The sequence below is a fragment of the Schistocerca americana genome, chromosome 8 (assembly GCF_021461395.2).
Source record: "Schistocerca americana isolate TAMUIC-IGC-003095 chromosome 8, iqSchAmer2.1, whole genome shotgun sequence".
In the NCBI taxonomy this organism is placed as follows: Eukaryota; Metazoa; Arthropoda; class Insecta; order Orthoptera; family Acrididae; genus Schistocerca; species Schistocerca americana.
In genome coordinates, this window is record NC_060126.1 from 157,555,491 (window position 1) to 157,580,774 (window position 25,284).

At 45.1% G+C, this 25,284-nt stretch overlaps 1 protein-coding gene across 1 annotated transcript in view; it reads right to left on the reverse strand.

The window, feature by feature from the left end:
- Window positions 1-14,558: 14,558 nt before the first annotated feature.
- The window catches only part of LOC124545123 (fatty acyl-CoA reductase wat-like), a 261,169-nt gene continuing 250,443 nt past the window's right edge, over window positions 14,559-25,284 (reverse strand). Inside the window, exon 9 of the mRNA XM_047123943.1 lies at window positions 14,559-15,455. Within this exon, the coding sequence (XP_046979899.1) occupies window positions 15,374-15,455 (82 nt within the window). The 3' untranslated portion in view covers window positions 14,559-15,373. The remainder of the gene's footprint in view (window positions 15,456-25,284) is intronic.

Sequence of the window (25,284 nt, forward strand, 5' to 3'; positions counted from 1 at the left end):
CCCAACCTACCCTATTGGTGGGAATTTCGAATTTCGGCGGTAATTTCGAATTATGGTGGGAATTTCGAATTTTGACGGGAATTTCTTTTCCCAGGGCTGTACTGACATCCCAGCCCACCCCCTCCCACCCCCCCCCCCCCCACCGGTATATTGATGAGAAATTAAAATTGGGAGTACCCTTTCCAGGGCTCAAACCCTGGTCGTCCTGGGCAGAAAGCCCAATTGCACCAGCTAACACAATTAAACCACCAGAGGTGCTTGGAATGGACGAGAAATTAAAAATGGCGGTACCCTTTCCGGGTCTCGAACCCTGGTCCTCCAGATCCAAAATCCAAAGTGCCCCCCAACACATGTAAACTGTCCAGATGCGCGAGAGGAAGGTTAGGTTAGTGTCCTTTATTTATTTTGGTTGGGAAACTAACACAAAATTCCATCCTAATTACGTAATTAATCACAAGGATCAGGCCTAATTACACAACTACATGCATAGCGTTACACAAGGACGGAATAAAAGCGCAACACAACTCGAAAACTAACGATACCATACCACAGGTGTTATCCTGCTGGGAAAAAAATTCGCCGTACCACTCCAAACTAGTGACAGACACACTCATAACTCTACCCTACACCTACAAGCTGGCAGGAAAAAATCAGGGGTGTATGGTACTATAATTATTTATTCTTTTTGGTGGGAAATACGTTCAACTGACGAGATGCTGGTGATGGTCAGAGAGCATTTTAAAAAGTGTATTACCTGCAAACATGCAGTATCTATCATTGTTTGACGTCAGAGTTCACTGCAGACGCCTACTGAAAAACCACCTACAGCCCAGGTAATCGAAGCTAATACATGATACCACAACTGATGGGAAAAACTGCATTACACTTCTAATTATACTTCGAAATTGTTGTGAAAAAACCAGCACATAATACAGCACATGTTTTGGGGAAAAGCGCCATCCTAAAAGACTGCAAAGGGGGCAGCAGTTTAACGTGCGTTCTCCTCGACAGGCATTCGCAAACTGCCGAAAATCGAGGACCTCTTCCTCCCTCCATCCACCCCCTCCCACCATCCACCTATGGGGGGCCACAGGCTTGTTGAGATGGGCAGATGTTCCGCCGAGCATCTCGTGCTATCACTACCACACTCTAAGGCTGCTGTCTGCATTCGGCTTTCCACCATCTGGCTGCCACCTTAGGGCGACGCTCCTATGACAGCACAATAGCGTATATAGTCAACTAAACCATAGCTGATAAAGGGATGGCCGCCTCAAGTGCAACTTGTTCGCCTAAAATATAGTGACGGAGCCCCACATGCTAGCTCTACACTGAGAGCAGGTGCGTCTGGCTTATTTGTTCTAATATAGGAAAAGTCTATTTACTTTTAGTTTTATGAGCAAAATAGTTACAGCTTTTACAGTAAACTGCATGACACAATCCGCATCTGTTTATTTTGCTACCTTCAGCGAAGTGTACCGCCACCGATTACAGATGATCAGCAGAGACATGCCCACCCTATGTAAATTCAAGGAAAAAACTTCGACTATTTTGCTACAAAAATTACCGAACAAGGCATAATGTCCTCGTTATCTCGGAACCGTCACCAAAGTAAAGAAAAAGCGATAATTTAAACTCCAAAGAAAAAAATAATAATCTATATTAAGCAATTTCTTCCAGCTCGTTGAACAAATTACGTGACCTGAGAGCGTCTCTCGCCTTCATTGTCAGTAAATAAACTGTCAAGCACGTGAAATAACATTAGAGAATACAATCTTTCATGTCATTGGCTCACATGTCGGAAGAAACACAATCATTTTACGTTTGACAACAACAAGCTACAATTGAAGAGAACATAGCTGTTTTGTACGCTATGACAGGTCCCCTTCTACCAATGTTATGCTATATTATACAAGTGTTTACGAGACATTTTGTGACAGCCTGTCTCGCCCTGCGTAGGAGGGAGATTGAAATTTTGTCAAAAATATCGCTATATCGCTGCAACGAAAAAAAAAAAAAAGAAACTCTTGTCAAGACTCACTCCGTGGCGACCTAGCCATCTCTTCCACCCGCCAGGCGGCATGTCATTTATATCGATTTGATACGCTAATTAATTAAATTGATCGTTAGAGTGACTTTGGGTGCTGACTAATACTTTTTTCAGCAGTCGTATTACACTCGCCAAGTGGGACAACTTGCAATCCCTGGAAGGATCACGATGTCACGCTTTCAGGCAGAAATGCTGTCCAAAATGCTGTCCACTATTTGGAATCAAGTCTTTCCATTCAACCACATATTTGCGATGGATTCTCTAGAGACGTTTTTTATTGATCTGGTGAATCATATTCGTGCCACTCTCGTATCTCGAAACGAGTCACCTTTTTTCGAACCTATCTGCTAAGGATCCCATACACCAGGCACTCCAGCGCTGTTTTTGGACAGTTACTCAGCGTCGTGTAACTGCTGGTAAGTCTCAGCCCTGCCCTCCCTGCGGCTTTGTCCATGTGATCGTCCCAATTTACGTCTGACTTTGCCTATTTATGTGGAAAGAGGACATTTATTATGGTCGCAATTGTGTTTTGCTTTTTTTAATAGATGCTTGATTATACATGCGTTGACGTGAGATACAAATGTTCGCCATCGCCGAATGGCCGGCTGCTGCGAGCGAGGAGGACAGGAGGCGTGTCTGCTGTGGTGGTCGTCGGACACAGCCGCTCTCTGTCCAGTGAGTGTCATATGGGTGCTCTGTCTCTATATTTTAGACGAACAAGTTGCACTTGAGGCGGCCTACATTGTGTAGTTGACTATACACGCTATTGTTCTGGCATAGGAGTGTCGCCCCAAGGTGGCAGCCAGATGTTGGAAGGCCGAGTGAAAACGTCAACTTAGAGGTTGGAAGCAGGTGCGCAAGACGCTTGGCAGAGCATCTGGCCGTTTCAAGAAACCTGGATGGCGGGGCGGGGGGGTGGGGGGATGGAGGGAGGGAGGAAGCGGGTCTTCCATTACGAGCGCTGATTTTTCACAACAGTTTCGTAGTGTAATTAGAACTGTGATGCATTTTTTTCCATCAGTTGTGGTATCGTGTATTGGCTTCAATTACCTGGGCTGTAGGTGGTTTTTGAGCAGGCGTCTATAGCGAACTCTGATGTCAAGCAACGATAGATGCTACATACTTACAGGTAATGCACTTTTTAAAATCCTCTCTGTCCAACACCAGCATCTCGTCACTTGATCGTATTTCCCATCAAAAGGAATAAGGATTGTATCTTACACCCCTGCCTTTTTCCCAGCAGCTTGTAGGTGTAGGGTAGAGATTGAGTGTCTGTCACCAGTTTCGAGTGGTACTGCGAATTTTTTTTCCAGAAGGATAACACCAGTTGTATGGCATCGTCAGTTTTTGAGTTTTATTACGCTTTTATACCGTCCTTGTGTAGCGCTATGCATATAGTTGTGTAATTATGCCCAATCATTTTGATTAATTACGTAATTAGATTCGATCTTTGCGTCAGTTTCCGGACCAAAGAAAATAAAGGACACTAACCTAACCTTCCTCTCGCACATCTGGACAGTTTCCATGTGTTGGCAGGTGCATCTGGGCTTTCCGTCCAGGAGGACCAGGGTTCAAGTCGCAGAAACGGCACCGCCATTATTAATTTCTCGTCAATTCCAAGGACCTCTGGTGTTTTAATTGTGATTTTGGGAAGGTGGGGGGGGGGGGGGGTGTAATTGGGCTTTCTGTCCAGAAGGACCAGGATTCGAGTCCTGGAAAGGATACTACCAATTTAAATTTCCCGTCAATTCCAGGATGGGGGCTGGGGTGAGATGTCAGCCCAGCTCTGGGACAAAGAAATTCCCGCCGAAATTCGAAATTCCCCTCAAAATTCTATTTTCTGTCAAAATTCGAAGCTCCCACCAATAGGGTAGATTAGAGGAGGGGGAGGGGTGGGGAGGGGGAGGGGCTGAGACACATGTGCAGGTTGAGAAAAACACATGACGTTATCTGAAGACGGGATTGGGCATGGTTGGGGCGGGGGTGGAGGTAATTAATTGAGTAATTTAATTAGTTTGATATCAAAGTTGCACTGAAAACACCACTACCCTACTACATACGTTCACCAATTATCCTTGCCCAGATATTAATACAGAGTAATACAGAGTGTGTTGGTGATTTTGAATCACCTGCACATACGGATTTTCGTCTGCCAAACTGCATTTTGTGCAAATTTAATATGCTGGCTCTAGTTAATCCATGAGTAGCACCAAGCTCGATTGCCGGCCGAAGTGGCCGTGCGGTTAAAGGCGCTGCAGTCTGGAACCGCAAGACCGCTACGGTCGCAGGTTCGAATCCTGCCTCGGGCATGGATGTTTGTGGTGTCCTTAGGTTAGTTAGGTTTAACTAGTTCTAAGTTCTAGGGGACTAATAACCTCAGCAGTTGAGTCCCATAGTGCTCAGAGCCATTTTTGAACCAAGCTCGATTACTGTGCCGGAGTATGCACTTTCGTAAATACCACGGTGCAAACTGTTCCTGTCATGGGTAGTCCTCCTCTTGTAGTGCCAGGACTATTCGCAGATGGTATCAATGGATTCAGTGTTCATTGACAACACGCTACACGACACTTTTGCCCATGTGCAGCGCCTGCACAACCTGTCAAGTGCTGGTGGCTGGGTCTTCTTCAGTCATTGTCCTCCAACTGTGGACAGATTGAGATTTTCACTCTGCAGCGGAGTGTGCGCTGATAAGAAACTTTCTGGCCGATCATAACTGTGTGCCAGACGGAAGGTAGGAGACGAGGTACTGACAGAATTGAAGCTGTGGGGACGGATCACGAGTCATGCTTCGGTAGCTCAGTCGGCAGAGTACTTTTCCGCAGAAGGTAAAGGTCCCGAGTTTGAGTCTCGGTCCGGCACACAGTTTTAATCTGCCAGGAAGTTTCATAAGTGTGGACAACCCACACCAGGTTTTCGCAACTACTGGAGGACAAATAGTTTAATACGCAAGTATTAAGCACAAAGTTCTACTGCGTTACTGTACAATGGACACATCTAAGGCAGAAAATACCCACATGCAACTTTCCAGCTCCTCTGAGGCATCTTTCAATGAACACGGCCGGCCGGAGTGGCCGTGCGGTTCTAGGCGCTACAGTCTGGAACCGCGTGACCGCTACGGTCGCAGGTTCGAATCCTGCCTCGGGCATGGATGTGTGTGATGTCCTTATCGTTAGGTTTAATTAGTTCTAAGTTCTAGGCGACTGATGACCTCAGAAGTTAAGTCGCATAGTGCTCAGAGCCATTTGAACAATTTTTTTTTTTTTTTTTTTTTTTTTTTTTAACACGAATGTGCAATGGGTATGCCTATTTGGATTCCGTTATGCATATAATATTGCAACAGCTCTCCCTATGTAATCCGTTTTGCTATATGTCAGTTGTTTCCCAGATGTATAATGGTGCATGTCGCACTGCTGTCAACAAGCGTTACTCCGCTGGCAGACAACACAAGGTCCGCAATAATACGTGCACAACGGCTGTGTGGAAGAAGGTAGCGCATGCGAAGGTATTTTATTAGACTCAGATCGTCCATCCACATACCAGGACGTCTAAATGGTTGCATATGTTCTGTATTTAAACACCAAAACGAATCAAAAGAAACCGTCACTACCATTCGTTCTCAAACTTCGACGGTTTCCAGTGCCCAAGCTGAGCGTTGTTTTCTTTTTTTTTATGACACATCGCATATATACTCGCTGAAGAAAAGTTAAGTGTCCAGAAAGGGAGGAGGAAACGAAATGAGACTTCGGGGGCTGAGAGTGTATCCGATGTTATTCCAGTGGTTATAAAATCAAGTCAGATTTACATAGGGCTAAGGAGCATTAGCCGATATGACGCTACACTCCTCTGGCTTAGATACATGCTTTGATTTCTTTGGGAATGGTGCTATAAAGCCGTTGTTCCCCCGCCAGAGGCAAGTTGGTCAACAACTGTTGTATCTGACACTTGATATCCAGTGACAGAGTTGATAACTGAGACGGTCCCACTCATATCCTGTTGGGGACACTTGTGGGCATCTTGTTCATCACGAGAGTACGTCAACAGTATGCAGACATTTCCTAGAGGTGAAAAATGGCACTACAATACTGTCGCTCACGAGCTAACACAAAAGGATACATGTCTGTGACGTACTGTTCTCCAGTCAGAATTCCTTCAGTCACTTCCCGCTGTGATCTGAAATCATACCTGATGGCTCTCCATACCATGACTCCAGTAGTAACACCACCGTGTGTCTAAAAAACATTGGTGGAATGGGACTTATCTCCAGGTCGCTACTCGCTAATGATAGGGTGATGCAGAACTGAGACTCATCACTGAACTCAATGTGACGCCAAACATCAGTATTTCATGCTTCCCAGCCACGGCACCATTACAAACACAGCCCTCAAGTAGGGGGCGGTAATTCTGTGATTTGGCTGTTGCTGGACTCCAACTAATGTTGTGGGATGTCACATGATCTTGCAGGGAACCCATTACTTGTTCTTCAATGGCAGGGGCAGATGAGTGGGGGTAATAGTGTGTCCAGTGTACAGTATTGCGAACCTCTCTGCTGGTGATCATTCTTGATCCACTAGAACTTTGACGATGAGCTTTCACTTTGCTATTTAATCCAACATCGCACAGGCATCAGATCTGAATTCCCTCTAATCTGGCCGAGTGGTTCTAGGCGCTACAGTCTGGAACCGTTCGACGGTCGCAGGTTCGAATCCTCAGGCATGGATGTATGTGATGTCCCTAGGTTAGTAAGGTTTAAGTAGTTCTAAGATCTAGGGGACTGATGACCTCAGAAGGTAAGTCCCATAGTTCTCAGAGCCATGTGAACCATTTGAACCCTCGAATCTGGATATTGAAGGATTCGACTGTCTGGAGGGCCACGGTGAGGTCCCTTTCAATGTCTGTCATGTATTGTTAATGAGTACACGGCATCTGCACGTTCTTCGCAGTGATTACTCACCATCTGAGGCAGACCACGCCCCTTATATAGCCTAACAGTGCTGATGATAACACAAAGCACGAAAAACATAAATGCACCCTGGTGGCCGTTCTGCTTGCAGCTCTAATCATTTACACTACTGGCCATTAAAATTGCTACACCACGAACATGACGTGCTACAGACGCGAAATTTAACCGACAGGAAGAAGATGCTGTGATATGCAAATGATTAGCTTTTCAGAGCATTCACACAAGGTTGGCGCCGGTGGCGACACCTACAACGTGCTGACATGAGGAAAGTTTCTAACCGATTTCTCATACACATACAGCAGTTGACCGGCGTTGCCCGGTGAAACGTTGTTGTAATGCCTCGTGTAAGGAGGATAAATGCGTACCGTCACGTTTCAGACTTTGATAAAGGTCGGATTGTAGCCTATCACGATTGCGGTTTATCGTATCGCGACATTGCTGCTCGCGTTGGTCGAGATCCAATGACTGTTAGCAGAATATGGAATATGGGTTCAGGAGGGTAATACGAAACGCCGTGATGGATCCCAACGACCTCGTATCACTAGCAGTCGAGATGACAGGCATTTTATCCGCATGGCTGTAACGGATCGTGCAGCCACGTCTCGATCCCTGAGTCAACAGATGAGGACGTTTTCAAGACAACAACCATCTGCAGGAACAGTTCGACGACGTTTGCAGCAGCATGGACTATCAGCTCGGAGACCATGGCTGCGGTTACCCTTGACGCTGCATCACAGACAGGAGAGCCTGCGATGGTGTACTCAACGACGAACCTGGATGCACGAATGGCAAAACGTCATTTATTCGGGTGAATCCAGGTTCTGTTTACAGCATCATGATGGTCGCATGCGCGTTTGGCGAAATTGCGGTGAACCCACATTGGAAGTGTGTATTCGTCATCGCCATACTGGCGTATCACCCGGCATGATGGTAGGGAGTGCCATTGGTTACGCGTCTCGGTCACCTCTTGTTCGCATTGACGGCACTTTGAACAGTGGACGTTACATTTCAGATGTGTTACGACCCGTGTCTCTACTCTTCATTCGATCCCTGCGAAACCCTACTTTTCAGCAGGATAATGCACGACCGCACGTTGCAGGTCCTGTACGGGCCTTTCTTTATACAGAAAATATTCGACTGCTGCCCTGGCCAGCACATTCTCCAGATCTCTCACCAACTGAAAACGTCTGGTCAATGGTGGCCGAGCAACTGGCTCGTCACAATACGCCAGTCACTACTCTTGATGAACTGTGGTATCGTGTTGAAGCTGCATGGGCCGCTGTACCTGTACACGCCATCCAAGCTCTGTTAGACTCAATGCCCAGGCGTATCAAGAGGTGGTTGTTCTGGGTACTGATTTCTCAGGATCTATGCACCCAAATTGCGTGAAAATGTAATAACATGTCAGTTCTAGTATAATATATTTGTTCAATGAATACCCGTTTATCATCTGCATTTCTTCTCCGTGTAGCAATTTTAATGGCCAGTAGTGTACATACCCACTATAGCTGAATAAACGTTAACAGTACATTGACACCCGAGTATGCCTTTTGTGTGCTGAACTTTCTTTTTCAGGCAGCGCTCGTTCTACAATTTCATAAGAACAAAGTAACTAAAAGGTGTTCTATGCCAGGTTCATCAGTTTCTACTAGGAGAACTTCCTAATCATCTGTTTCATGTCTGAAGTGTCAAATTACTCACAGTATCCTCTGTGGCTCGTTTGAAATGACTTCTAGACGGCTGTGTGAAGCATAACATGGAGGTGCTCCTGTCGGTCGCCTTCTCGTTGAGTATGCTGTTACGTTAGACGGTGATTGCGCGACAATCTTGTGTCAAAGAGAGTGCGACGTCGAGGATAAGGAAGTATTTCCAAGGGTAGAGGTCAACTTCTGTGGATAACAAAGCACCATTGAAATGGGTCGTCGTTGAACATTGCACAATGTAACGGTGGATAGACAATTCACAGTGCAACAAATCACGTGCCGTATCATTCAGACGCACATTGTGCAAGTGTAGCTCTATCCATCACAAAATACACTGCCGGAAAAAAATTTGTAGACCTGCAGAGATGATGTAGTTTTTGATGCGATGACGACATATGTCACCTGAGGGATAGTAGATGTACTGAAAACTGTTTCAACGTCGTCTGCCAAAACATAGCGTAGTGGCATAGCTACCAGAGCGCCATCTGTGTCTACCTTTAAAAGGGAATGCTCACTGTAAGAAGGCTCAGTGAGTTGTAAACGAGTGAAGCGAGAAGGCAACCGTGGCTTGGAGTCACACTCATGTTTCCTACAGTCAACTGAGCGAGTTAGAAAGAGGTCAGACTGTGGCCTTTCGAATGGCGGGATGGTCTTTCAAGAGAACTGCCACACAAGTTGGACGTCCAGCGTCAGTTGTGCAACGATGTTGGTAGCAGTGGTCACGTGAGCATTCTTACACACGCAGACGAGGTTCTGAAAGTCCACGTAACAGAGACGTCCGCCTTGGTTGTCGCACTGTAAGAGCAGCAGTGACAGATCTTTTAGCTGCCACAACACAGGTAAGAGGGCTTGTGATCCCAGACATGTCAACACGGACTGTTGCGAACGGGTTATCAGCAGCGGGACTACAGGCACACACAGCTCTAAAAATGGCTCTGAGCACTATGGGACTTAACATCTATGGTCATCAGTCCCCTAGAACTTAGAACTACTTAAACCTAACCTAAGGACATCACACAACACCCACTCATCACGAGGCAGAGAAAATCCCTAACCCCGCCGGGAATCAAAACCGGGCACCCGGGCGTGGGAAGCGAGAACGCTACCGCACGACCACGAGCCACACAGCTCTAGCCAGTCTCCCAATGACACCACAGCAACGACCTGTACAGCTCCAGTGATTTCGATTGGAATGGCCTGCCATGGTCTTTAGCAATAAAAGCTGATTCTGCCTACACCCAAGTGATGCACATACGTGGAGACCTGGTGATTGCTGTCTCGTAAAGTGCATTCGTTCAAGGTATACTGGCCCCATCCCAGGCCTTATGGCCTGGGGTGCGATAAGCTACAACTCTCGTTCACCTTTAGTGTTTCTGGAGGGGACGCTAACCAGCGCTTGGTAAAGTTGTTAGAGCCATTCTTTGGCCGTTATTGCAAGAGGAAGGATAATGCTCGCCCACACACTGCCCGTGAAACACAACGTGATCTGAAAGATGTGCAGAGGCTTCCCTATCCAGCACAATCTGTGAACTTGTCTCCAATCGAGCACGTATGGGGTGTGATGGAGCGAGAAGTGACTTATTGCGACTCGTCAGCCAACAACTTTTATAGAGCTACGTAAACAGATCGATCAGGCTCGGTACAACGCATCCCACGACAGTTATTGCCATCTGTATGACCAACTACATACCGAAGTCAGTGCCAGCACTGCAGCCCGTGGAGCCTACACTACATTTCAAGATGGGTTTTTCAGCTGGAATCGATACCTGGTACCTCAAAAACGCTTATGATACTGATCTGTAAATGTAATCATTCCATGTATTCCATATGCACCGTTGCAACAATAACTCTTGAGTTATTTGATAACCTCTAAAAAGGTGAACTATTTTTTTCTTTTTTTTTTTTTTTTTAATCAACGTTTGGGCAGGAACACCAATGATTGGACAAAGGCCGTTAAACTGGTGAGTCGCTGTCGACTACTTAATTTCATGAGTTTAAAATCATTTTTGTAGCTATATGTGTAGATGACTTTCGTCAGTAATTAGTGGTTATGAAAATGTAATGTATGCTGAAAAAAGAAGTAAGGAATAATTAAGTCATAACGTTTTAGTAAACACACTGTCCGCGGCTTGTGGTCTTGCAGTAGCGTTCTCGCTTCCCGCGCACGGGGTCCCGGGTTCGATTCCCGGTGGGGTCAGGGATTTTCTCTGCCTCGAGATGACTGGGTGTTGTGTGTCGTTCATCATCAGTTCATCCTCATCCACTCGCAAGTCGCCGTAGTGGCGTTAAAGAACTTGTGGGGCGGCGGCCGCACCGCCCCGCGAGGGGTCTCACGGCCACCAATGCCATACGCTCATTAGTAAACAAATTGCCAATATCAAGGAAATTTATATTGTAAGAAACACAAAGAAATTCTTTCAAGCAATAATAACATCGTTAGCAAGAGAAATTGCAGTCGTAGAACTGGGGGCAAAGAGCAGTTGCGAAGTTCTGTGGTGTGGTACAGATGTGTGTGTTCGCGTGCAAATACCAAATGGAGACTGTGCTGGAAAGTGCGTTATGATATGTGGCAGGGCAAAAGAGCGTATATGGGCACAACACACGGTGGAAAGAAGATTGTGGAATTAATGAATACCGTGTGGCTGAAATTTATTCATGCTCTCGCTAATCAAGAAGAGCCTATTGCCAATAATAAATTTCACAATAAGCCTTACATAGTAGCACAAGTAACATAACACAAGTTAAAATCCAGCCAGTACATTTAAAGAGGTGTGTAGTAGCAATGCCAGCGCAAAAGTAACTTTTTTGGAACATTATAGTGTTTTTAGACAAAACATAAACTTTGCGAATGAGACGTTATTGGTTCAAATGGCTCTGAGCACTATGGGACTTAACATCTGAGGTCATCAGTCCCCTAGAACTTAGAACTACTTAAACCTAACTAACCTCCGGACATCACACACATCCATGCCCGAGGCAGGATTCGAACCTGCGACCGTAGCGGTCGCTCGATTCCAGACTGAAGCGCCTAGAACCGCTCGGCCACACTGACCGGCGAGACGTTATTGACCCCGTTTGTTGACCATCAGCAGCACCCTATTATCCTCACCATAACTTCCGAGAATGGCATCAATGAAAGAAACAGTAAAAATAAAATAGATCCACTTAAATTTACAGTCGCTTTTCAATCAAGTAATTATTGTAATAAAAGTCAGTACTAACTTTAGTTGTTCATATGGTGTTGCATTGCAGCATAAGACAATCAATTCAAACTCAATATGATTTAAAAGCGATTCTGTAACTGAAGTATGCTGGCTTTCTTATAGTCAAAGCAACTTCATTTTATGATGTGTTCTACAAATGATGTTATGTAAAATTAATATTGGAAAATAATTGCTGTCATGAATAAAAGTTTTTATGTCATCATTTAAAATGTAGTCAGTGAAGAACAGTAGCTAAATTTGGTCACGATGATGCAAACATCCAAACGGAAAACATAACTGTGAGTTACCTAATACAGCTCAGTTTCTATGTAGTATTGCTAGTTGTTGTATATCATTGGTTTTCATAATTGTACCTAACATCATTTCATTCCAGATTAGCGTCTTTAGTGTTCATGTTACACGTATGTTCTGTCTCACCATTCGAAAGGGTTCATTTTGTCGAGTTGTTCCTCTATCATTATTCCTCAGTATTTGCGTTATTTCAAAGACATTATAGTCATTTACCAAATTTTGCTTTTGCTCGTTTTGTAGCTGGCGACCACTTTTATTCTGCAATGCAAATTCAAACAATTTTTAGTGTGCAAAATTACTGCTAACTACAGTTAATTTTGACTCATTACCAATCATTTGTTTTTTATTTCGATCGTTGCTGTACAAACACACGTGTGACGATGATCAGGTTGTAACTGTCCGCATCCTATCCGTTAGCATTGATTTTCGCATCCGACCCCTTGTTTCCATTAACTACGGAACATTAGGTATATGAGTCACAAAAACTTTTTTAAAAAATGGAGAGTGTAAGTACGATACAAGTGTACAGTGTAGTCACGTGTATCTGAAAGTTCACCCGGCACCCCCTGCGGTAAAAAGTACCTCATTGAAACAATGCGCCCACTACTATGGAATAGTAATACAAGTTCGAGGAACGCTACATGTACATGAAAATTGTTGTGTGTCGCCACAGCTCATCCAACTCAACCGTAATGAGTACGTATGGGGCGTCGTCGAACTCAGATGCGCACACCTAGTGTCATCCAGCTCAAACGATTCCCCGTGAGTTGCTGCCACAGACGGTCATACGAGGGGCATTCAGTAAGCAGTGCAATACTTTTTTTTTCTCGGCCAATTTTGCCCGGAAAAATGTGGAACTTCTTGGAGGCGTGGTGAAATTTGTAGCGAAGGCGCGTTCCAAGAAAAGAGCTGCTATCGAGTTTCTCTTGGCGGAAAACCAGAGCATCACAGATATTCGTAGGTGCTTGCAGAATGTCTACGGAGACCTGCCAGTGAACAAAAGCACGGTGAGTCATTGGGCGAGGCGTCTGCCATCATCAGCAATGAGGTCCTGTCCGATGTCTCGCGTGCCGGCCGGCCTCACGCAGCTGTGACTCCTGTAATGTTGGAACGTGCCGACTGTCACACTGGAGGTGATCGACGGATCACAGTCAAACACCTCGCTGCTAAACTGGACATCTCTGTTGATAATTTTTGGACAACATGGTTGTGGAGAGAAGTAGCGATTAGTATGATTAATCAATAATTCAAAAACAGTCGTAATCGCATTTATTATTATTATACCACCAACCGGTTTCAACCCGAGGTAGGGGTCATCTTCTGGGCGTTTACACCATTGGTCGACTGCTGGTGGTGTCACTCCTGTCTACGTAACGGCAAGAAACTATCTACATAGACAGGAGTGACACCACCAGCAGTCGACCAATGATGTAAACGCCAAGAAGATGACCCCTACGTCGGGTTGAAACAGGTTGGCGGTATAATAATAATAATAATAATGATAAATGCGATTAAGACTGTTTTTGAATTATTGATCTGTTGATAATGCTGATACATTCGTCCTCCCTCGTGGTGCAACGATCAACCCTGAAGTGTATTGTACTACCCTCAGGAATTGAAGGAACGACCTCAGCGTGTTCGACGCCACAAAAATGCGGCCGAACTTTTTCTTCCCAGCAAAAACGCAAGGCGTCACACAAGTCTGTGCACCCGAGAGGCCGAGCTCACAAAACGTCAGTGGACTATTCTTCCTCAGCCATCGAACAGCCTAGATCTCGCACCTTCCGACTTCTATCTGTCTGGCCCAATGAAGGATGCACTTTTCAGGAAGCAGTACTTGGATGACGGGAACATTATTCATGCAGGCACTGGCTCCCACGTCAACCAGTAAAGTGGTGCTATGCGGGTATACAGCCGTCCCCCCCCCTCCCCCCACCCCACCCTCACCCACCCACACCCAATAAACAAGTGTACGGTCGTCCCATTGAACGGAGATTATGTTGAAAAATAGGCGTTTGTAGCCAAGAGTGGGAAAAATTGGTGTGTTGCAATCTTGAAAGAAAAAACAACCTGCTTTCAGAAAAAATTTTGCATTACCTATTGAACGTTCCTCGTGATGAGATGGCTTTTCCCTATGTACACAGTACACTTCAGGTTACGATTTGTCACGTCAGGAAGAAAGGGTGAGGAAGGTGCTACATGGTTCTAGAAAGGTCTCTTTAATTCACTTGCTCATTGATAAAAGGAGTCTTCATAGCATCGAAACGAAATAAATAAGGACACAGGTAATTACATCATGTTAACCGTAAATGACATTTTTTCTTGAGCCAACATAAATCTTGGAACAATGGGTAGAACGTTAATAAATTTATTTCTTTGCACAATTTTTGAGAATTTCACAACTCTTAAATCACTATGAGCAACAAAAAAATTGGATACTTGTCACTAATAACTAGCATAATTAGCATGAGATAATGGCACGTAAATATGTAAAATACAAATTTATTATTCAATGTATACATTTGATCGATGCTCAGCACAAAGACAGCGCTCAAAAGCATATGTATACATATTGTGTGTCTGTAGGTGTGTGTCTTAATGTGCGTGTGTGTGTGTGTGTGTGTGTGTGTGTGTGTGTGTGAGAGAGAGAGAGAGAGAGAGAGAGAGAGAGAGAGAGAGAGAGAGAGAGAGAGAGACAGAGAGAGATAGACAAGGAGGGAGTGGAGAGGGTGGGAGATGAAAATTACTTTGACAACTATTGTGTTTATTCCCTGCCAACACCAAGGAAGGTTCGTGAGTCATTTCCTCAACGTTTTCTTGCTGCATGACCCTCTCTGGTAGAAAAGTACTAACGATGAAACTGAATAGCGTCTTTTTCCAATGAAGATGTTCATAGTTTTCGTTGCATTATTCTCTACATCATGTGAAACACATCTAGAGCTAGTTATTTAATTTACAGGCGCAGAATATCGACTCGCGCACTGAAGGAGACTGTCACCTTTCTGTGAAAGTCATTGAAGAGTTCTTCCAGTAAACACAGTGTCAGCACCTCCAGCGAACTGTCTCACTTGGCTGTGAACGTGGAGAGACTGGAGCGTGACGTGTGTTCTATGTGGCCGCCTCGTGCTCCCTGTGTGCCAGTCCTCTTCTACACAAACAGCAGCCACCAAAGAAGCAGAAGTATCAGCGCCACACCAGTCGATATAAGAGTGTAGTGCATTATCTTGAGCCTAAAACAGTTCACATTACTTTAGAAACTGAGCCGCAGAATATCATCAGCATAATTACTCTCCCCATAACTGTTAGTAGTAGTAGCAGTGGTAGCTTTATTCATCCGTAGATCTCTTTTTACAAGGATATAGGATATGTCAAAGTATTTACAAATTTAGACCAATTTAAAGTAAGCTAATTCGTATACACACATATTTACAGACTGCTAGTTAGAGACAATCATTAGATTTACTCTTGGTATACAATAATTTTTTTTTACAAATAACTTATTAAATAATGTAATGCCACACTGTTCACTCATATCTCACTATCGGTCACTGCACACACTATACACACATTGTTTCATAACACTTCACTCACTACACACACACACACACACACACACACACACACACACACACACACACACAAACTGGTGATCTCTGGGTCATTTTCTGTACCGCACTTTCCATTTGCTATCCTGAAGAACTCAGTCAGCATCCCTCCATAATGAGTGAGATGGTGAGCTCAGAAAGAGGGAGAAGTGTTAGTATTGTGCTATGCAAAACTTGGGGGCAAGTATTTCTAGAAAGGAAAAAAGAAGGAAAATAAACATAAAGAGAAGCTGTTATGTGGAATGTTGGATGTTTTATAATCATTAATATTATTTATTTGTATAACCTTTTTTATCAAATCCCTACTCTGTTTTATGTAAGTAATCCTTCAATGCATAAAATGTATTGCATAAAAGGTACTTTTTAGCTGCCTTTTTAAATAAGTGTATCTTTGCAATTTCTTTAATCTCTTTTGGTAATTTATTGTACACTTTCATTCTTCGATAGAAAATGCTGTTTTGAGTTTTATGTTTATTTTTTCTTGGTAAATGTAAGTTGAGTCTAGCTCTTGTTCCATGGTCATGGACAGAGCTGTTTGTGCAGTAATTACCAATTTTATTTTTGATGTGTACAACTGACTGGTAAATGTGTTCACATGGAGCAATTAAAATCCCCAGTGTTTTGAACATATCTTTACAATGAGCTCGATTAGTATTTTTGGTTATTATTCTTATGGCTCTCTTCGGATTTTTAAAAATTGTGTTCATATTTTTTGCGTTTGTGAAGTGTTGGCAGAAGAGCCAACACCGTGTTGCTAGAGGAGGCCTAAATGCACGCTTTTAAGTTCACGCAGGCTGGCGTGAGGTCTGGAACAGGTCAGAGAAATAAGACTAGCAAAACAGGAGGTAACTGGTAGAATACTTAACTTTAATCAATAAGTGGTGTACATCGGTCTGACGGTACAGGCATCACAAGTTAAATATCTATTGATAATGGCGCCTTGCTAGGTCGTAGCAAATGACGTAGCTGAAGGCTATGCTAACTATCGTCTCGGCAAATGAGAGCGTATTTGTCAATGAACCTTTCCTAGCAAAGTCGGCTGTACAACTGGGGCGAGTGCTAGTACGTCTCTCTAGACCTGCCGTGCGGTGGCGCTCGGTCTGCAATCACTGACAGTGGCGACACGCGGGTCCGACGTATACTACCGGACCGCGGCCGATTTAAAAGCTACCACCTTTCAAGTGTGGTGTTTGGCGGTGACACCACAGTTTGTTCCCCAAAAAAGAATGCCATAGCTAAGATGTGAGTGTACATTTGAATAATATGTAACTAAAAGACACTGCATGTTACACACTGATGGCAGGATTCTAAGGGCATAACATGCTGATGACATTCTGTTTGCAAGTTCCTTTGTGTGTTCACACCACTTCAACTGAGAATCAATATTCCTTCCTAGAAATTTTGCGTTTGTTACACAGTCTATATAGGTGCCATATACATTTAATTTAACATTGTCATTTTTCCTCTTCAAACCAAAATTCATGGCATTAGTTTTCTTTACGATCAGTGTCACTTTTTTGCTTATTGGCCAATCATAAACTTCCTTGAGAGTTTCTTTTACTTTCTCGGCAAGGAGTTCTCTTGTTTTCTCAGTGACTATAATATTGCTGTCATCAGCACAGAGAATTTTTTCACCATGAGTAATACTACTGGGAAAGTCATTGATGTATATCAGTAACAGTATTGGTCCTAATATGCTACCTTGCGGAACCCCTACATTAACGTATTTTGAGTCTGGTAAGTGTTTTACTAAGGGTTTAGATCTATTTGAAGTTTGTGTTATCTCTACTCTTTGTACCGTATCTGTTAGGTATGATCAAAACCAGTCATTAGCTACCCCTCTTATTCCCATTGTTTCTAATTTATTTAATACACTCCTGGAAATTGAAATAAGAACACCGTGAATTCATTGTCCCAGGAAGGGGAAACTTTATTGACACATTCCTGGGGTCAGATACATCACATGATCACACTGACAAAACCACAGGCACATAGACACAGGCAACAGAGCATGCACAATGTCGGCAATAGTACAGTGTATATCCACCTTTCGCAGCAATGCAGGCTGCTATCCTCCCATGGAGACGATCGTAGAGATGCTGGATGTAGTCCTGTGGAACGGCTTGCCATGCCATTTCCACCTGGCGCCTCAGTTGGACCAGCGTTCGTGCTGGACGTGCAGACCGCGTGAGACGACGCTTCATCCAGTCCCAAACATGCTCAATGGGGGACAGATCCGGAGATCTTGCTGGCCAGGGTAGTTGACTTACACCTTCTAGAGCACGTTGGGTGGCACGGGATACATGCGGACGTGCATTGTCCTGTTGGAACACCAAGTTCCCTTGTCGGTCTAGGAATGGTAGAACGATGGGTTCGATGACGGTTTGGATGTACCGTGCACTATTCAGTGTCCCCTCGACGATCACCAGTGGTGTACGGCCAGTGTAGGAGATCGCTCCCCACACCATGATGCCGGGTGTTGGCCCTGTGTGCCTCGGTCGTATGCAGTCCTGATTGTGGCGCTCACCTGCACGGCGCCAAACACGCATACGACCATCATTGGCACCAAGGCAGAAGCGACTCTCATCACTGAAGACGACACGTCTCCATTCGTCCCTCCATTCACGCCTGTCGCGACACCACTGGAGGCGGGCTGCACGATGTTGGGGCGTGAGCGGAAGACGGCCTAATGGTGTGCGGGACCGTAGCCCAGCTTCATGGAGACGGTTGCGAACGGTCCTCGCCGATACCCCAGGAGCAACAGTGTCCCTAATTTGCTGGGAAGTGGCGGTGCGGTCCCCTACGGCACTGCGTAGGATCCTACGGTCTTGGCGTGCATCCGTGCGTCGCTGCGGTCCGGTCCCAGGTCGACGAGCACGTGCACCTTCCGCCGACCACTGGCGACAACATCGATGTACTGTGGAGACCTCACGCCCCATGTGTTGAGCAATTCGGCGGTACGTCCACCCGGCCTCCCGCATGTCCACTATACGCCCTCGCTCAAAGTCCGTCAACTGCACATACGGTTCACGTCCACGCTGTCGCGGCATGCTACCAGTGTTAAAGACTGCGATGGAGCTCCGTATGCCACGGCAAACTGGCTGACACTGACGGCGGCGGTGCACAAATGCTGCGCAGCTAGCGCCATTCGACGGCCAACACCGCGGTTCCTGGTGTGTCCGCTGTGCCGTGCGTGTGATCATTGCTTGTACAGCCCTCTCGTAGTGTCCGGAGCAAGTATGGTGGGTCTGACACACCGGTGTCAATGTGTTCTTTTTTCCATTTCCAGGAGTGTAGAATCTTGTGGTCGACTTTATTAAACGCCTTAGAAAGATCCAAAAATATGTCTGTGACACACTCATCTTTATCAAGAGCATCAAGTACAACTTTTGTGGTTTCTACTATGGATGACTCCGTATTTTTGCCACTTAGGAAACCAAATTGTGATTCGCTTAAAAGATTGCCTATTGCAATCCTTTTTCTTGTGTGTTCTGAGTATTACGGCTATTGATTTCCATACTGGGGAAGTCTGCGACAATTACCGATCGGAACTACAGTGCCAGAGCTCTCTAGAAAAATTTGAATCAACTGCGAAGTAACACCAACAGCTAACTCCAATGTAAGATCTATATGTACTTTATTCAGCCGCCAACATCATGTTTCCTAATACACTATCAATACAACTCGTACTAAAAATGACGTTTTAGACAGATATTTGATTTGGTGTGTGTTGGCTTCTCTGCATGCTTAATGTTTTTGTGTTTTCAATTCATAACTTGAGAAGTTTAACATTTTTCACATATGTTCAGTCCATGACGTTTATGAGTTCGCACAACAAAATATTGATGCTCCCTTACTTCATGGGTTCTATGTTTTGTGATTGGCTGACAGCAAACCGAGCAGCTCTCATGTTGAATTAAGTGGCTGCGAAGCTAAGATTCCGTAATTTTGCCTTTCGTATTTATACATGTGTATTACGTAACATGTTGTTTAAGGGACACAACGCAGTAAAGATCTCTTAACTTTCGTATGGCTTTTGATGCAAAACTATCAGGAAATGTGATGTCAGCGGTTAAACATGTTGCCATAGAATAATGGTACATTGTTCTGTTGAAATTACTTACATATATACATTAGCCGTGTCATTTTTTCAATGCTTCGTTGTGTTAAATTGTCAAACAATGTGACGCCTGTGGCTAAACATGTTAACGTAACTTAAAGGTACGTTGCTCAATTGAAATTATGTGCTTGTATACCATTGTCTGGATTTGCATTGATCTTGTTCTTAATTGATATTTAGATCAGGACTAGCGTACCAGGTTCCTTCACTTCCGCCCCAAACTATTGTTCCAAATTTTTGTCTAATAAATTCCACACTCAATTCATATTCTGCTGTTTTCAGACTCGCAGTATTGTACAGTTATTCGTGAGACAACAAAACTCACAAGAATTTTGGAAAAAACACTTACAAAAAGAAATTTGCCAATAAAGCACCTTATCTTGCAAACATCGTCAACAAGTGAGGAAGTTCTTAGCAACTGTATAGGTAACGGTACATGATTCGTGTGCTTATTTTCTCTATTTATTCGTGAAACTCTCGCTATGTGTTGCCACTTACGTTGCCGTATCCTAGCGCACTCTAGTGAGACTTCTAAGAACTTAACATGCCAATCCTACAGCGGACAGAACTGCCAATGCTAGAAATGACACTATCTTGAACATTATTGAAACATCAGTATTAAACATGGACTAATGATGATGCATCATAGAATAACAGAGATATGCAGAGAAGGGTCTATAGCGAAGGTTCTTTGTAAGCAACAGCACTTGACAGTCGTGTGGTGTTTGGTGGGACACCCTTACGATGGACAAATCCAGCCTTCTGGAGCCCATAAGACCTATACTGCTTAGAAGCCAGGTCCCTCGAAGCTCTGCTAAATGTAGATAACCAGCTTTTTAAGGTGCACACGACTGGCTGCGACGTTATCGAAAAACATCACTCGGTATCAATTGTTTCAAAGGCATTGACTGTCAATATTTAAATCTATAGGGACATATTGGAAATGTGCATTGACAATTTAAATTTTACAATCAATTTTTGAGAAATATACACTCCTGGAAATGGAAAAAAGAACACATTGACACCGGTGTGTCAGACCCACCATACTTGCTCCAGACACTGCGAGAGGGCTGTACAAGCAATGATCACATGCACGGCACAGCGGACACACCAGGAACCGCGGTGTTGGCCGTCGAATGGCGCTAACTGCGCAGCATTTGTGCACTGCCGCCGTCAGTGTCAGCCAGTTTGCCGTGGCATACGGAGCTCCATCGCAGTCTTTAAGACTGGTAGCATGCCGCGAAAGCGTGGACGTGAACCGTATGTGCAGTTGATGGACTTTGAGCGAGGGCGTATAGTGGGCATGCGGGAGGCCGGGTGGACGTACCGCCGAATTGCTCAACACGTGGGGCGTGAGGTCTCCACAGTACATCGATGTTGTCGCCAGTGGTCGGCGGAAGGTGCACGTGCCCGTCGACCTGGGACCGGACTGCAGCGACGCACGGATGCACGCCAAGACCGTAGGATCCTACGCAGTGCCGTAGAGGACCGCACCGCCACTTCCCAGCAAATTAGGGACACTGTTGCTCCTGGGGTATCGGCGAGGACCATTCGCAACCGTCTCCATGAAGCTGGGCTACGGTCCCGCACACCGTTAGGCCGTCTTCCACTCACGCCCCAACATCGTGCAGCCCGCCTCCAGTGGTGTCGCGACAGGCGTGAATGGAGGGACGAGTGGAGACGTGTCGTCTTCAGCGATGAGAGTCGCTTCTGCCTTGGTGCCAATGATGGTCGTATGCGTGTTTGGCACCCTGCAGGTGAGCGCCACAATCAGGACTGCATATGACCGAGGCACACAGGGCCAACACCCGGCATCATGGTGTGCGGAGCGATCTCCTACACTGGCCGTACACCACTGGTGATCGTCGAGGGGACACTGAATAGTGCACGGTACATCCAAACCGTCATCGAACCCATCTTTCTACCATTCCTAGACCGGCAAGGGAACTTGCTGTTCCAACAGAACAATGCACGTCCGCATGTATCCCGTGCCACCCAACGTGCTCTAGAAGGTGTAAGTCAACTACCCTGGCCAGCAAGATCTCCGGATCTGTCCCCCATTGAGCATGTTTGGGACTGGATGAAGCGTCGTCTCACGCGGTCTGCACGTCCAGCACGAACGCTGGTCCAACTGAGGCGCCAGGTGGAAATGGCATGGCAAGCCGTTCCACAGGACTACATCCAGCATCTCTACGATCGTCTCCATGGGAGAATAGCAGCCTGCATTGCTGCGAAAGGTGGATATACACTGTACTAGTGCCGACATTGTGCATGCTCTGTTGCCTGTGTCTATGTGCCTGTGGTTCTGTCAGTGTGATCATGTGATGTATCTGACCCCAGGACTGTGTCAATAAAGTTTCCCCTTCCTGGGACAATGAATTCACGGTGTTCTTATTTCAATTTCCAGGAGTGTATTTTAATATATGTTTTGGAGCAGCTCTGCCTCAGAGCCTTTAACTGCAGGTTCTACATTGTGCCCAAAATGCAAGATATGCCTTTCAATGATTTTCTAGAGTTGTGGTGTGTATATCACGACTGTATAGCTGATCATGATAATGTTGCGAAGGCCAGCATGAAATATAACTTGCAGCAGGCAGCTGAGCAGAATTCCTGTGAGAACTGCAGCTAGGAGTGGGAAAAGGATCCTTCCGAATATCCCTCCACTACCCAGCTGCCAGTGTTCCGCGTTATTGGGCGTCCAAAAAATATTAACTTACAGTATATTTCATTTTCAGTCTCTTTATTTATCATTGCTCAGCCTGGTTTTTCTTATATATAGCATCAGTGGAAAAGAGAGACAATCTAATGAAACGCGCATACAGGTATCACCTACTTATTGTAAGCCAAAATGAGATGAGGAAACTCTACAACTGGAGATGCGCTTACGGAATAAAGCGAAAAGCGTATCGTGATGAAAAAGCGTATTTTGGTGGTAGTTGCATGTACAGTACCAAACTAAACCATTGTGCAGCAGCTACTAATGCCACACACACACACACACACACACGACGAATTTGGTCAATATTGTTCCCCAAAAAATAATACACAAAAGAGGTGACGCAGCCAATACAGATTATAAATTAAAGTCCCGGAGCACTTTTTCCTGTCTGTATGTTATCGCTAAACTTAGAAACTTCTGTATGCATTTCGATTTGGCTCTCATATGTAGACAGACTGATCCACGAGGAAGGTTTGTGTATCGAATTTAATATTTATACTCGTAATAATAATGTGTGTGTAATATAAGCATTGATATCTGTTCCATACTTAATTGGCGTTTCGATTGACATCTTGTCGCTATGATGGGAGGTGTGAACTGGTCAGCAGGGGGGAGGCGGTGTCTGGTGAGAAAAGCAGTTAACTGACAGCCACGACTACTACAGACAGCAGAGTAGCTTGACCAGACACCATAATTATAAATTAGAGTCCCATGTTTCTCTGTCTGTATGTCACGTCGAATCTCAGACACAACTGTTGAGATTTTCATACACTTTTCATCAAGTGGTAGATTGATGGATGATGAAGGTTAGTGTAAAATTTTTTTACATATTATATCCAAGTTATTCAGCCATGATACTTGTGCGACTCATGCAAAGTTGGGGCGGGTCGTTTTTTTAACATATTTACGTTACTTGAACCTCATTTCATAAACAGAGGTTGAAAATACCGCTTCAGTTGTAAATTTCTTTTTCATCACGACCGATTTCGGGCTCTCATAAGCGCATCCTCAGGTGTCGCAACTATGCTGTGGCCCCCGAGCGCCGCGGTGGATGTCATTTCGTAAGTCAAAGTTACGTTGTTGACAGTATTAATGTGATGTGATTGTCAAATTTTACTGAGCGATGTTTGACTATTTTTCTGCTTATTTCTTGGCTATTGCTAACTCAGGAAGAAGGCTTTACATTTCCTTGTTAGAAATGACTGGGTCTAAATGTTCTTCCCCTGGTCTGACTTAACCATAGGAAGTCAGTAACAGAGGCTCTAGAGAAGGAATTTCGGTCCCCAGGGCACTGCAATTTGTGGGAATAGGTTGCAGTAAACCCTTGCTCCTCGCATTGTTGACATAAGCGGTTTTCTCCTTCGAAGGCAGCCTGCCGCTAAGCCACTGCATGGCCCTAATGTATCAGCGAACACGAGGAATTCACCTTCCTCTATGCAGATCTAAGAACGGCCATCGTGGCTCTGCTCAGCCACCGTGAGAAAACTTGTAGCCTTACACTCCAGGTTCTGTTATCCAGTCATATCAGTCTTACCCGCTACCGTGCCTCAGCGCGAAGTGGTCGACAAATGAATGGAACATGGCTAGCAACCGATACATGCCTCTGACATGTTAGGATGCATTTTGTAAGGCGAGAATGGGGCATTTCCGTACGGTTTCCCTGTATTAAAGAAAAAGTGAATTTCTCGCTCGTTAATTCTGCGATGGCTGGGGTAATCCCGTACCTGTAGAGGTTTTCAAAAGGTTGGGAGGTAAGTGTAGAGGAGGTTAGTACCGGAAAGGAGGGAGAGAAAGTTCTTGTCCAAGCGCCGAGTAGGGTGCACATTTGGTGAAGCCGGCATAGGCAATCTTTAACCGGTGGCGATCGGTGTGGTCTGGCGCAAGTTTGCTGAGTTTGGAGTCAGGACCGCATTTCCCATTAGCGGTGTCTGTTTTCTGAGCAGCTCACAATATGCTGGATTTTCTATGCAACGTGCGTTGTCGGATTGAATGTGTTGTTTCATGTGCCTCGGAGTCGTTTACTTTTCATTTGTGACCTGCACAGATTAAGAAATCTTGTAACGTTTCCCAAGCAATCTTCCACATAAACAAAGTTTCTCCCCACAGTATCAGAGGGGCTTTCTTTGATTAAAATGAGCTTCTAAAGAGTTTTGTGTTTCAGTATGTCAGGTGACTTTGTGCTCGTTGCGTTTGAGCAATTTATCAGTCACTTTTACGAGACATTGTATTTGTGCCGTGTGCTCCTGCGATTTGATTGTTCCGGTGTAGTGTGTTCGATCTCTTTCGATTCGCTTTGCCGTGCGCGGGTTGGTGCGCCCTCTGGGAGTCCGCGCGGGGAACCGAAAGGGAGTCTCGGGCAGAGAGAGAGACGAGCGGGCCTGGGCGGAGCGACGCCGGAAGATCGCGGAAATCTCGTCAGCAAGTGGTGGAGTGTGGCAGTTGCATTGGGGCCGGCCGAGCGGCGGAACTGGAGGTGCTGCGGTGACTCGCTGTCGTTCGTTCTGTTTACGAGTTCAACCTTCCTCACGCTGTGGCTACGGTCTGGCGTTATTCTGACCATTACCTTATTAGCGGAATTTGGATTAATACTGTTAAAGGTGAGCTGTCAGTTTGAT